The sequence below is a fragment of the Molothrus ater genome, chromosome 6 (assembly GCF_012460135.2).
Source record: "Molothrus ater isolate BHLD 08-10-18 breed brown headed cowbird chromosome 6, BPBGC_Mater_1.1, whole genome shotgun sequence".
Classification (NCBI taxonomy): domain Eukaryota; kingdom Metazoa; phylum Chordata; class Aves; order Passeriformes; family Icteridae; genus Molothrus; species Molothrus ater.
The window spans coordinates 30,319,290-30,333,575 of record NC_050483.2 but is presented as its reverse complement, the minus strand read 5'-3'; the positions used below and the strand labels follow the sequence as shown (position 1 = coordinate 30,333,575).

The 14,286-nt window shown below is 36.6% G+C and overlaps 1 protein-coding gene across 25 annotated transcripts in view; it reads left to right on the top strand.

Annotated features, from left to right (window-relative positions):
- Positions 1–14,286, top strand: part of GPHN (gephyrin) — a 269,940-nt gene that overhangs the window by 80,817 nt on the left and 174,837 nt on the right. For all 25 annotated transcript variants that reach the window (XM_036383547.2, XM_036383538.2, XM_036383545.2 and 22 more), the window contains exon 2: positions 4,601–4,679. In XM_036383547.2, the coding sequence (XP_036239440.1) occupies positions 4,601–4,679 (79 nt within the window). The remainder of the gene's footprint in view (positions 1–4,600; positions 4,680–14,286) is intronic.

Here is a 14,286-nt window from a genome sequence, read left to right as displayed (position 1 = left end):
CAGGCATTGTCCTGGGGAAGGCTGTGAGAAGATCAGAAAAAAAAAGAAATAAACAATTCTTATCTTCACTTGCTGCACCTGTTGTTGTGCACATGTGGAATGTGTTACAGAGAATTGTTTACCCAAGGGTCGTTTCTTAATTGGCCAGTGGTGATGGTATTTGGATTGAAGGACCAGTTGGGTCCATCTGTGTTGTGACTGTCTGTAAGGGTGATGGGCTTCTTGGTAAGTGTAGTACATTAAAGTGAGAGATCAGCCTTCTGAGAAGCATGGAGTCAATGCTAGCTATTACCTGGCTGGGGGCCTGTAACAGGAGGTAATTTTCTTTACTAAACTATAGAAATTCAGTTTTTGAGGGTGGTTATTGCATTTTTTTTCATATAAATATGAAATCACTGTTATCAGCTGTAGATTTGGAATTTGATCTAAAGAGGGCTCTTCTTTACTGGGAATACTTTCTGTGGGGTAGGAGATTAAATGACGTTTTTAAGGAGCTACATGGTTTTCAAATTGTAGGACATTTTAAAAATAAAATTAAAATAAGGATACATTTTGCAACAGATTATGACCTGCCACTACTTGAAGAAAATATTAGTTTACCTTCAGAGTTACAGAGCTTCTCATTTTGGAAATCAACGGGCTAATAATCTCTTTCTCTTCAGTATGGTCTCATTTAAAACCCTGCTAAAGAAAGCAAAGGAAAAAAAATCACATGGACAAATTTAGAAGTCCACAAATGCCAAGTGGGAAGGCTTCACAACTGTTGTAAATTGGATGTTTGCACATTAGAGTGTGAATGCTGATTTTAACCTTTCCATCGGGAATTTTGTACGTGTAACTGACAGGTGAGAGCTATATTCCCTTATTAGCTTCCCACCTCTGTTACTTCCTAGGCACAAGACTAGGCAGGGGTGAGAAACAGAGCAGCAGTAATGGAAACCAGGAGCTGGAAGTAGGATGAATGTTGGGAAAATTGGAGCTATTGCTAAATCCTGTTTGCTTTGATACATGTAACAGCTCACTTGGAAGTCAAACTTGTGCAATGCATGTTCAGGGATTTTGCCTCGCTGTGATGTTTTTGAGACTATGTGTTTTGTTCAGTTGATGCCTGTGATGTTTGTGCCGATATTTGGTGTATCAGGAACATTTCTGGCACCTCACAGACTGTCATTGTATGTGCAATACTCCATGGAGCAAATATGCTTTAGGGTGCTCTTTTTGTAGTCATTTGCCACCTCTCTGAGGAAGTACCTGTGGGGGGTGTACTGCAGACCAGAGGCTCAGCCACTTGATGTGTGTGTAGAGAGGACCAGCTAACAGTTCTGTATCTCTCCAGAAACCATCCACCCAACAATGCTTAAAATACTAGCTTTTATAAAGTTTTGGAGGGGTAAAAAATAAAAATTTAATTTTGGAGCAAGGCAATAAAACCCTGTATGGGAGTTGTGTTCATATAGATGTCCTATGCAAAAGTATCCCTTGGTTGTGCTTCAAAGAGAAGTCAGGCATGGCCTTACTGCATCTGTAGTACAATTTGTGGCTGTGATGCAAAGTTTTCGTCCATGTTTCCCTCAAACCACCATTGATCACCCTGATATTTCTGCCATACCATCACAGTTTCACTCTCCTGTTTAAAATAAATAGCTCTCATTTCAGTTAGGTTATATGTTATTTTTTAAATATGTGTGGTGTTGATTTAAAGTTTTCTAAGCTGTGAGAAATAGACTACCTGCTCTGCTTGATTGCTTCCACCTTGCATTTATTGCTGAACATTTGTTTTATTTATTTATGCTAAGCGTTTGCAAGGATGTGAAGGAGCAAGGCAGTGCTTGTATGCAGACCAAGTGCTTATTCCAGCCTATTCCAATGAATTATTTCCACTCACTGGAAACTCTCCTGTTGCTATCCATACTAGTCATTTTATTAGTAGTTATAGTCAAATGTTAGTATTAACTAAACTCTTGGAATTCTTGATTGTTATAACCAGATAGGGAATTTTTTACATTTATCTGTAGCATCTGTGTTTTCTAAATCCAGCTAGAGCAGTACCCTAAGTAGAGACTTGCTTACCAGTTTGCAGCTACACATTGCTCTAACTCTCCTACAATCAAAGAAGAAAACAAGGGAAACAAGATTTATACATTTTTCAAAGTTTGCAGATATTTGATGTTGAATTAGCCTTACTAGCAAATGGTTTCATTGCCAAGGTCTACTAAGTAGAGGGAAGGTTTGCAATTTTAAGATTCATTAATAAAAAGAGTGTTATAATATTGGCTTTATGTTGAGACAAGTAAAACAAAGGCTGTCTCTGACAAATTTAGGGATTAGTTTTAAACATTTTTATTTGAAACACATTTTGTGTTTTAAACATCATGAGTTACAGATAAATAATGGCCAGTTTTACTTATAAGATAATTTTATGTTGTCATTTTTCATTTTCCCTTTAAAAAACTTTTGAGATGAAGACACTAGTTTCCTCAATTATCACTGTGATTGCTTGCCATGAGGAGATTGGAGGAGACAATAGAGAAATGCAGCATATTTAGATTAAATATTTAATGCTTTAAAAATGTTTGATTTTTCAGTAGTGAAAAAACAGTGTTGAGCATAATTTTTATTCATGATGTATTGTGTTAGCATGGGAGATGTGCTGATACATGGGTAGTGTAGGATTTAGGACAAGACTGTAGGTAAAATGTTCTGTTTGCTGTTTTGTTGCTAAACTTGACAAGAAGCAAATATAAACTATCAAATGTCAATGCAGGTGGGAATTTTTTCTCTCATAAAATCCAACATTTGGTTGTTTGTGGATCTGCTGATCTTGGAATTACTCCTTTAACTGAAGAGTTGAGATCCACTTAAGGGTCTTGGGTTCAGTGTAATAGGTGGGGATGGAAATGAAAAATTCCCGAAGGCTCAAGCTGCTCACTCAGAGCTTGCCTGGCAATGGGGGAAGTGCTTGTGAGCTCAGTTCAGGTAACTTGCAGTTTGTTATGCAGGCAATTATGAACTTGTCATGGAGGAACAAGCTGAGAGTCTGGGCTTAGTTAGCACAGGTAGCTATTGTTTAAAATGAAGATCTGAGACAAGTACCTCAAAGACAAGAGAGCCCTAGGGATTGTGTGCAGCAGGCAATTGTTAGGTACAGTTTTCAGAGACAGTGGGGGAGAGAAGCTTAGGATAGCCTTTGGTTATTACCCTGTTGAGGTGAGTGTTTTCAACACTTGACAAATACCTCTCTCACAGTCGTAAGCTGTCAGGCTTTGTATGAGGGTCAGGACTACTACCTGTTTCATCAGCTACCCCAGCCTCTTCTTCTGGGATGCTTTCTTCCAAGACTTGTCCTTTCCAGCAGACTTACCAGGTTTCACGCTTGTGAGATGCATTGCCAACGAGAGGTACTAGTAGAAACATTTTGCAGTTTTGTAGTATGTTAGGTAGGTCTGTCACTGTACGTGTTGTAATCTGTGAAAACAATGTATTTTGGGAATGATTTACATTTTCTTGATGCTGGTGATGTGCATGAATACTTAGAGATGTAAATTAAAGAGAGTAATTTGCATTTAGAGAGAAAAAAAGTAGGAACACTTGTTTTTGCAGTGATTTAAACACATCCCTGTTCACCAAATGGGAAGCTGTATTCTGTGTTGTAAGATGTTCAATAATGCATTTCTTCATAAACTTTGTCTCACAGATTACCTTGCCCATTAAGGGAAATTGATCCTTACACTGATTTCTCCATATCACAACCTCTGAGTCCTTCAGAAAGTTTGCTGTAGTCAGAAATAAGTAATTCCTTTAAACTGATACTGTGTTGTTCTAAAAGTATTAGTGCCACTACTCTTTTTCCACCTCTCCAACTGACTGTGATGTTATTTAAGAGAAATGAGATGGCTTTTAGACTTGGAGTACATGTGCTGAGAGACTTAGCCAAGAGAACAAATTTGGAGTTTGAGGTTTAAGTCTCTTCTGTTGTTTTTTTCTTTTAATTAGTGAAGAAAATGAAAGCACACTAATACTCTTTAGAACTTCTGTGACATTTACTGTAATTTCAGTTATTACAGTAACTAGCTGCTTTACATAAAGTTATTTATAAGTTGCTTGAGTAAACTTTGCTCTTAATTACTTGTTTTGGTTATTGCTCATATTAAACATTTTTGCTAACCCATGAATAACTATGAACTTAAATACATAGGAGCTCTCACTGTTTCTGGTTAAGTATATTGATCAGTGCATTAAAGACTCTCCTGTTAAATGTATGGACAAGTGTGTACCTGTGCATCCACGTGTTTGAGATTTCCTTTGCCTTCAGGTGGACAAGTAGTAAGTTCACCACCTGGAATTTATGCAGTTTATTTCTGCATAAGCTGTGATACAGTGTTTTTCACTTTCCATTGAGTTGACTTTTCTTTGACTTAGGTGGAACCTGAGTGAAAATCAAACTTTATATATGACTGTTCAAATTCCAGCCAACGCCAAAAAGCATTTTTAGTTAATCAAAATAAATGTGCTCTGTTGTTAAATTTCCACCTCTTTTTTTCCTATTTTATTTTGTTTGTTTCATTTTGTTTTGTTTAAATTTTATTTCTATTTTTTTTAGTGAGTGACAGTTGCTTCAGGAACCTTGCCGAGGATCGTAGTGGGATAAACCTTAAAGATCTGGTCCAAGACCCTTCTTTGTGAGTATCTGGCTCTTATTGCTAAGCAAAGAAAGCTTCTTCCTGATATCCTTGTGAGTAGTTTTGTAATTATATACAGAAGTAGTATGATGAAGTACACATAATGCTTTAGTGGTTTATGCTTGCCAACTTGTTAGTCTTTAATACAAGCAAGTATTATTAAAACCACCTTGTTTCTAATATAATTCTGAAGTAACATCCAGAGAGCACATACAGTGAAAGGTTTAAGAGTCATCAGAGGTAACAGATTGTGCATGCTGGTATTTCTATAGAGGACTTGTATGCACATTGTTGCCCCTCCCTTTTTAAGGAGGATTGCATATAAATTAGAATATTACTGAGTAACGAAGTTATTGTTAATTACCTTAACATCTAGAATCTGTTTTCTTTGTATCTGATTTCATACAGCTGATGTGTGTTTCTTCCTCTACTACCTGTTTCAATTGAAGTATATGTGCACATGGTCTAAATTTTGCTTCATCGCAAGACTGCTGGTCTTTATCTCAGTATTGGATCTTTCTCTAAAATAAAATTCAATCTCATGAGCTCTGAGCCAGACTTGAAATTGTATCAGACCTCCTTTGTCGTTCAGTTTTTTGTTTGTTTTTTGGGTTTGTGAGGTTTTTTCTCGTCCGTTAACTTTAGTAGTAGCTGAAAATGTTCTTGCTAGTGTGTGAGTGTACCACTTGTTATGAGGGAAGGGAAAAAGAGAAAAAAAATTCACGTATTTTTAACATGAATGGCAGTGCAGTCCACAGTGAGATCTAATGTGATGGTCCTTGCTGCTGAAAGAGCAGATTTTTCAGTATTGATTGAGAACTGGTGAAAAATAAGGTGTATTTGGCATCTTATTTGGGAGGGAGGTAGATGCAGAATTAATTTTGTTATGTTCCTGTAGGTAAATGACATATATGCACATGTACATGCATTCTCGGGCAATTTTGACTGTGTGTATGTAACTGATGATTTATAGATCTGAAATGATAGAGGTACAAGGAGCAAGTATAATTGTTGCTTGATATGTACAGAGTGAATGCAATAGATAAGTTTTTAATAGTTACTGTTTAAGTGCTGAAGTCAAGGCTATTTTAAAGGTCTTAATTTTCAGAATTTTTCTGTTGAGTGGTGGTTTTTTGAGTATTTTTGGTTTTTTGTCACTTTGAAAGACTAAGTAAAGTATCAATACATGTTAGGTTTCAAGGGCTGCTTATGATACTTTGCTATATGACATTACAGTGCAAGAAAAATGTCCTCTTCCTGACGAATTCTAGGAATGTATAGACTTGGGTTTCTTTCCAAATTGAAATTCTTGCTGTATTATGACTGAACACCTATAAAGAGTTCTTGCAAAATGTGTAATAGTGTGTGTGAATCTCCAAAATGAAGAAATCATCTAAGGCAATATTGTCCAACCCAGCCTTCTGTGGGTGACTCTTAAGATCCCATGGGATCTTAATTCTTTGTTATGCAAAGGACAGCACTGGGATGAAGCAGGGGAGTGCCAGACAAAGAGATGTTTTAATCTTTTTTTTGCGATAAAGAATAAAGTTTAATTAAAATTTTATGCCTATTTGGCTATGATTGATACCTGTAATAATGCCTGGAATCATAAAATAGCATTTGATTAATCCTCTAACCTGTTTAATATTTACACTTTAGGACTTCTTTAGTGCTTGTTTGTGCTGACTGTAGATGCACTGCCTCTTTTTCTTTATAATCTCAGATGCAAACATTAGATTTACATAAATTCTCATGCTTTCTCTGCAAATGGCTCTGTCCCTCTTAGTTTGCCACTCTTGGCTCTGCAACAGACTACTTCTGTTTTGTTATTGCAGAAGGCCTTTTTTTGGACAGCTGAAAGTGTGTCTTTACATTGAGATGAAACTGTAAATTAGCACTGTTGGTTTTTTCATTAATGTTTGATTTATATCAAGTATGCATAATTGTCAGAGTAGCCCTTTTTCTCCAGATGATTTCCCAGCTGGAGCAGGACTGTAAACTTAATCTGCTTTCAGTTCTCTCAGCAATGCTAATAAAGGCTCTGCTGCTCAAATCAGTAGTTTGATCACCTATACTTGTATGCAATTAACTCACAATTTACTGTGTGTCAATAAAAATGAAAATTCTGCTAAAGGGAAAAAACCCCAAAACACCAAGCATATCAAATTAACCTGAAGTGAGGAGTTACAGACTGGGGAGAAGACTAGAGATATCTTTCCATTCATTGTCCTAAACAACAGAGCTGCAGAGAGCAGGTGCAATTGGAGGGACTAGGCTGCTGGTTCTTAGATGATGGTTCAGACTTTAATCAGCTGAAGTAAAATGCAGTGAAACAGCTTAAGATGCTAGCAGAGTCCTGCTTTTGTGGGGAGATCTTTGAGGCTCTCTAGCAAGGCAAAAGGCTCATGCTCAAGGAAAGTGAAACATATTGATGAGTTCATTTGACCCCTTGCTCATGAGCAGACAGAAGTGTGTGCACTCCTCTGTCTTCCTGTCCTTTTCCACCCTCAATAGCCAATCTGTGCTCAGGAGAGAAATGGGATACGTACAATGCAATATGTCTATCACCTGAAACTTCTAGGATTTTTACTACTACTTTTTTTTTCTCACTTGAAGTTACTTAAATACACCTGAAGAGTGAACCATCAGATCATTAGAATGTTAAGGGTATAGGTCCACCTACTTCAAGCAGAAGTTCTGTGTATAGAGATTCCAAAGTTTTAGTTCTTAGCATCACTTTATAACATGTTCCTTTCAGTTCTAGCCCGTATGTCCACACAAAGTTCATAAAATACTTGTCTAATCAGAAAAGAGGATGCTTTTAATCTTTCTGTGCAATTCAGTAGCTGCAGCTGCAGATAATCACTGATGCATTTGTTTTGGAAACATCTTCAGAGCTTCTTTGAGATGAACAATATCCAAGAGATTCTGAATAACTTCTTTCTAGGCAAAATCGCATCACATCTAAACTGTGTTTCATGTCTCCTTCATACCGATTATGAGAGTAGATAAATATAAAATGTAAGAACAGGTAAATTTGACAGGAAATTAGAACTTGTTTTAATGAGTGTGTACTACAGAGAAGACAAAATTGTGAGAAGAAGATGTTGTTTACTCTCCATGTAATTGCATTAGAAAGACAACCAAAATGGTAATAGACCTATTAGTGAGTTTCCATCTTCACATGGAGGAACCTATCTAGCAATTTTTGAGGAAAACTGGAAGTATTGTGGCTTATACTTTCTGTGTTTTGCTCATCATTTTAAAACCAGTGACATATTCTGTCTTGCTGAAGATTGCAAATTCAGTGTTGTGAGGATACCAGTTCACACCCTCTCCCCTTTGTGCAGCCTTTCTAGTTTTTCAATGCCTGTTACTACATATGAATGTCACGCCTGTATCTTTTACTTAACTGCTGGTCTCAATAATGCTGTAGAGAGAGGAAACATTTATTTGGTAATTCTATCCACAGTTATCTTGCTGTGCAGCAACCTTCTAGTGGGAGCTCATGCTCAGTTTTTTGTCCATTATTTGACTGTATTAGCATGTTTTCCCTGATAGGCTTACAAAAATAGTTCTGTGCTTCTCTTGCCTCCTGAGGTCCTCTCTAAACATTGGGTGATTTTATCAGGTTATCTTTATTAGGATGGCTGGAGAGCTGTCTGTGGTAGCCCAGACTGTTATGCAGAGAAGCAATGCTGAGCATTACAGAAGTGCTGCCTATTTTAACCATTGAATCTAATGAAAAAAGTTGTACTTGACAAACTTCCAAAGATCTGAGACCTGCATAAAGGAATTCATGAGGATGAGTCTAATCTAATAAGTAACTTCTTAAAAGTTGATATATATAAAATTGGCTTCATGCTATCCTTATGGTTTCTCATTGATCTGGGAGATTGAGACAAACCTTTATCTGCTTCAACTGCAAGCAGAGTTTTTGTGTGCCTTAAAAAATTGTATTTGCTCTTCCATCAAGATAATTAAAATATGGTTAAGACCTTAAGTGGCTAGGGTTTCTTCTCCAGCCAGTTTACCCACTTGCCTTCTCCGTAGTCCAGCCAGCCTCCACCAAATGTATCACAGAGGATGCTCTTGTTGTTCATTTGCCAAATCTTTTTTACCTCCAGTCATATGAACCAGTCCCTAAATGTTTTCTCTGTTTCTTGCACTTCAAGAAAAAGAATTCTCAACCTACAAGATTCCTTGGCAGTTTCTAGCAAAAAAGGCTAATATAGCCTTTTTGTGTCCTTTGGCTGTTTAAGCTTAATGACTCATAAACCTATAGCAACAACTTCATCTGTCTGAAGCAAACCCATAGAAGCAGACTGTGCAAAGCAGAACACAAGAAAACGTGGTTTTTAAGCACTTAGTAACTTTCAACTCTAATGATTTTTAGATCTTGGCCCAAAGCAGTCTCCTGTAACCTCTTTAAAGCTCCATGTCAGCTTTATCTACCAATAGTAGTTACATTTACAACAAACATGTCTTCTCTTATCACACAGCTACCAAATTCTTAGAAGGAAATTTCCTCTTTTTGCTCTTGGAACACCCTGTGGTAGCCTGCAATTAAGAAATTTATGAGCTAATCAAGGAGCTGCATAAGTTGTTCTAGAACTAGAGGCTGTGCAGCCCCAGAACTGTGTCTGGGCTGATAAGTATTTTTGAGGGGAGAGGGTTGGTTGTTTGCATGGCAGCTGCATCTTGGGTATTCTATCTCTCTTTTCAGTTCTAGTACTAGTTTCAGAATTAAGTATTGTACTTCTCTATGTTGCAGGGATGCGCTGCTCCAAGCTTGCTAGCCAGGAACCTCTATCTTAACAAGTTTAGGGATTTTCTCTGCTTATAGGATGTGTAAGAATATATCCTGTTTGTTGAAATAAGAAACTTCATCATTGGTTATGGAGATTTACTAGATCCTTCATGTTCAGATTTAAGGTTTGTTGTTATTATTATTAAATGTACTTAAACTTTCATTTAGGAAAATAAATGAAAATGTTACAAAATTTTTTAAGGATTCAAAAGAAAAACTATGCCCTTCCTGCTCTGTTCCATTATGTTTGCTCTTCGATGTCTGAAAAGAAATACATAGGACACAGGTTCAGAAATCTTGATCAAGTTTTAGTCTAGCCAGTATCACAGTTGATTAAAAGTTATTTCTATGTTTGATTTAAACCTTCATTTTAAAATTGCCCTCTCTGTTTCTAACTTCAAATCCATGTCAATTTTTTATTTTTCCAAATGCAATTTTTAAATCCTGTTTTCTTAATAACTATTATTCTCCAGTAGTACAAGAAAGAGATTTAATATTTCCCATCAGCAGTCAGATACTTTGCCAATTTCTGGGAAGCCAGGCCTCAGCACGCACAAGAATTGCATGAGAAGACAAATACTGCAATGTCTAATGTTACTCCTCTTCCTCCTCCTTTCCTTCAGCATTTATTGCTGGGCACAATGTTATGGTATAGAGTATGGTATTTGGTCAGCATTGCTGGCTGTGCTCACTCCCAGCTCTTTCCTATCCCCAGCCTCACTTACTAGGGTGGCAGAGAAGGGAAAGAAAAGGTCTTGATGTTTAACAAGCACTGTTCAACCACAGGGAAAACGTTCGTGTGTTATCAGCACTGTTCAGGCACAAATCCATAACACAGCAATTCTGGTGCAGCACCTTCTGTGAATAAAGACAACTCCATCCCAATCAGATTTAGGTCACATGTGAGTAATACTATAATTTTAATACTTTTTGTAATTAAAAAAATTGTAAATAATTTTTGTAATTACTTTTTCCTTTTGCATTTGGAAGGAATATAGACAAGCTTCCTGTGTGTTTGGATATATTCAGGACCAGACCAGAATGACTTACAGAAGAAGTAGGAAAATTGAGTATGTACAAGTGTTGTCGCAGTCTCAGAATTAAGTACCAGAAGACTTCTTTCTGTAATCATTTGCACTAATAATTAATAAGAATAGATGGGAGTAGAATGTAAAATGGTCATTTGATTGAATAAAATTTTACAGCCCATCATTTGCTTTGGATTATAATGGCATAGCAGCTCAGCTTCCTGGTCAATATTCCATTTTTTAAAACCACAGTCCAAATTATTTTTAAAATCTTAATGTGTAATAATAGGGATTTCCTTGAGGCGTTTTGCTGTACACCTCTCTGGCTTTGCATTTTTTCTTCTTGTCCAACCCAAATCCACCACAGCTTCTAGCTGTATTCTCTAGTCTTCTCTTGGTGACCTAATCTTGCCTTACTTGAACTTTTAACTTCAGGCTTCTTTTGGAGGGGTCTTTTCATGGCATTTGCTATTTTTGTCAGCTTTCCACTCTCTGAGGATCTATGACTTTCAAAACTCAAACAGTTTCTTGTAGCCTATTTGCCACCTCAAGACTTCATCCGAATCACACTAGCCCGGCTCTTCACCTGACTTCATGCTTTCACACTTTAGTTATTTCTATTTATAATCTGTTCTTTTCTGGGTATTTAAAGGGGGTTGTCTTCTCATAGTGTCTACACTTTTTCTTTTTGTGTATGTATCTACAGGTAAGAAGTGGTCCAGTGCTGATCTTAGCTTAAACTGCATTTCCTAAGATAATGCTCTGAAAGGATTTATAGTGCATTAAGTGTGTTTCTGTATACTCAGAAAAGAACTTTTAAAATAACAGTACTTACTAAAAAAATCAAGTACCAAACAGAAGACCTATTTATATGACTATAAACCTCAGATCTGCTCAAGTCTTGACTACTTTATTAACTTCTAGTTGGGGATATGGTATGGATGATAAGATTAAGCAGAGATTTGGAACAGCTTCCACACAAAGAAACAAAATAGACTAGAATTTTTCACTTTAACGAAGAAACAACATATGGCAGAGGTATACAGAATGAACAGCATTAAAAAAAAGTCAGAGGCAATTATTCACTGTTTTTCACAGATCACAAATTGTGACAGGAAAAAAATCGAGCAGCAGTTTTAAAATTAATAAAATTACATACTTGTACAAGTGTAGCAGAACTGGATGTTTCATAATTGATGTAACATCATATGGAAGCCTGGAGTATAAATGATAGATAGAAATAAAGGAATTAGGCTGATAGGCCTACTGTGGCTGCTAAAGCCACTTAACTGCATGCAGCATCTAGGTCAGGAAAGCTCCTGAACTGAAGGCAGCAAGAGGTGAAAAGTGTGTACCAGGAAACAAATCATGTTCTGTGTCATGTGTTTATTCCCTAAGTATTTGTTTCTTAGCACCAGAAACATCATACTGACTTGTGTGCACATTTGGACTGAGCTGCTATGGCAATTTTTATATACTTCTTTCAGGAGTAGTACTTTCATAAAGAGTGGAGCACCCACAAACTTGAACAATTTTTCCATTGCGTGAGCAAACACTTTTCCCTCAAAGTAGAGCAGGCTTCCCTGACATGGCTAAACTGAAGTTTGGAACTCCCAGAAATGGAGGAACAAAACCATCTCTACGTGGCTTTGAAATTTCTACATGATAGAAAATTGCTCTTTTCTAATCTCACTAGTAAAAATTACTAAATGATCTTCTGAACTGCTCTGAAAAGCAATTGTGAGCTGACCCCTGGCCTCTCTTTGTATGAGGGGCTGCTTTTTGTCTAAGCTATAATGACTTGAAGGAATGCCTTATTTAGAGAAGGTCTCTGTGAAATTTGTGTGCCTCTTTGCAGTATAGATTGGGGGATTGCATCATCTGCTACTGAAATATTGTAATAGAATAGAGATGTAAAGGAAGCCATTGCTGCACATCTTAGGAATGGTTCTGACACTGATATACAGAAAATTGCTATGCACAGATCTGTTCATGCTTTTATGCAACATTCACTGCATTTCAATTCTAGATTGCTTTCTTAATTAGTATTGTCCTGCCATAACTTTTGTGGGGGACTCCTGTAAAATCACTTCTTAGCAGTGTACAGTAGAAATCTCTACAGATGGTGGCTTAAGAAAGAAAAGTATAGCTATGCTACAGTAAATCTTGTGGGTTTTTAATGTATGCTTTTCTCACATTCTTTCACTACAGCTTGAATTTTACCATGGATTCTTCACTTACTCTTTTTCCCTTTATCCATGTTACCATATAAACACCACAAGAGTATAACCAGGACTTAAGTAGTTTTTATGTATGAAGACAGCATTGAGCTCAAAACTGACATATTAAGGGTTGAAAAGTTACCTCAAGTGATTTTCCACAGACTACGTCAAAGAAACACAGTTATACTACAGCAGTAAATGCTTCCATTTAAAACATATACCCTTACTAATTCTGTTTTAAGCTTTTTGGTCTTTCTTTAACTATAGTATCTCTCTTCTTACCTCCATTTTTATCCCCTTCCTTATATTCTAATAAGGAAAAAGTCTTACTCTATTAAAATTCTATTTTGTATTCATTATTTGGTTTCAGATACAAGAATGTATCTGTCTACATTTGTGGTTGGAAATCCAGTGCATCCTTTTGGAATTTGTTATTGGTGTCATTTTCAGATAGGTGATTGACTTAGAAAATACAGGTTGCTCTGGAGTGAGTGTCATTTGACTGACATGATTGTAACACCTATTTTAAAAATGCACATTCAGGTTCTTTTTTTTCCTCAACCCCTCTTCATTCAGTATTTTTCTCATTGTCACAAGGATTCTACGCAATTAATATGCTCTATAGCTTAATATAGTGTGTGGAAATGTTCAGTGGCAAGTGTTCAAAACCAGAATAGTTCATGGAGGAGCTATTAAATGTGGGAATGTGTGACTGGAACCTCTTCTCCATTTTAACAAAAGATGTAATTATTATTTACGAGGTGGTGACTTTTAGTCTACTGTGTTCCATTTTTCCAAAAGGTGCACATAAAGATTCCTTTAACGTATTTCCCTTTTTTGCTAATATAAAAAATACTGTTCTAACAGAACCAGGCAAGACATTCACTATATAGATTGCAAATAATCTCGGAAATACATTAATATGTAATTTTGTTTTGGTTTTCACATCCAGAAAAACAGATTAGAGGGCAATGTGGCTGAGAGATTTGTAGCACTGTAGTTCTGGGATGGCTGCAGGATTCAGGACTGAGAAGCAGTGTGTGGTACCATGAGCAGCTGTTGTGTCCATTTTGTGCCTGGAGCTCGAGCTGTACCCACACCGTTGGCATTTTGTTCAGGAAACTCTGCATTGTGCCTACTCTACTGCGTTTTCAGTGCTGTGAAAATTAGGGAACAATACTTGAAAGAATTTTAATTCAACCTATCTTAACAGTTTTATACAGTTTAGAATCTCATCTTCATCTAAACATGCATGAATTTCAGGGGAAGATCAGAGGCTTCAAGAGTATTATACAATCGTATTTCAGGTTTCTTTTGCAAAGTCCAAACCATAAAGAAAAATTCCAGAAGGTGCTTGAGTTTTGAATAATCTTGAAACCTTAAAACTCTTCAGATGAGTTTTCATAGAATAAGCAACAAAACCCAGAAAATGCTCATCCCAAATAGGGTGATGCTTATCCAGTCTTCCCCATACATGGGTGGATCATCTTGGTTTTTTGTGTATAAGTGCAAAATTTGCTTTCCACCAAGCTACAATAAATACCCTT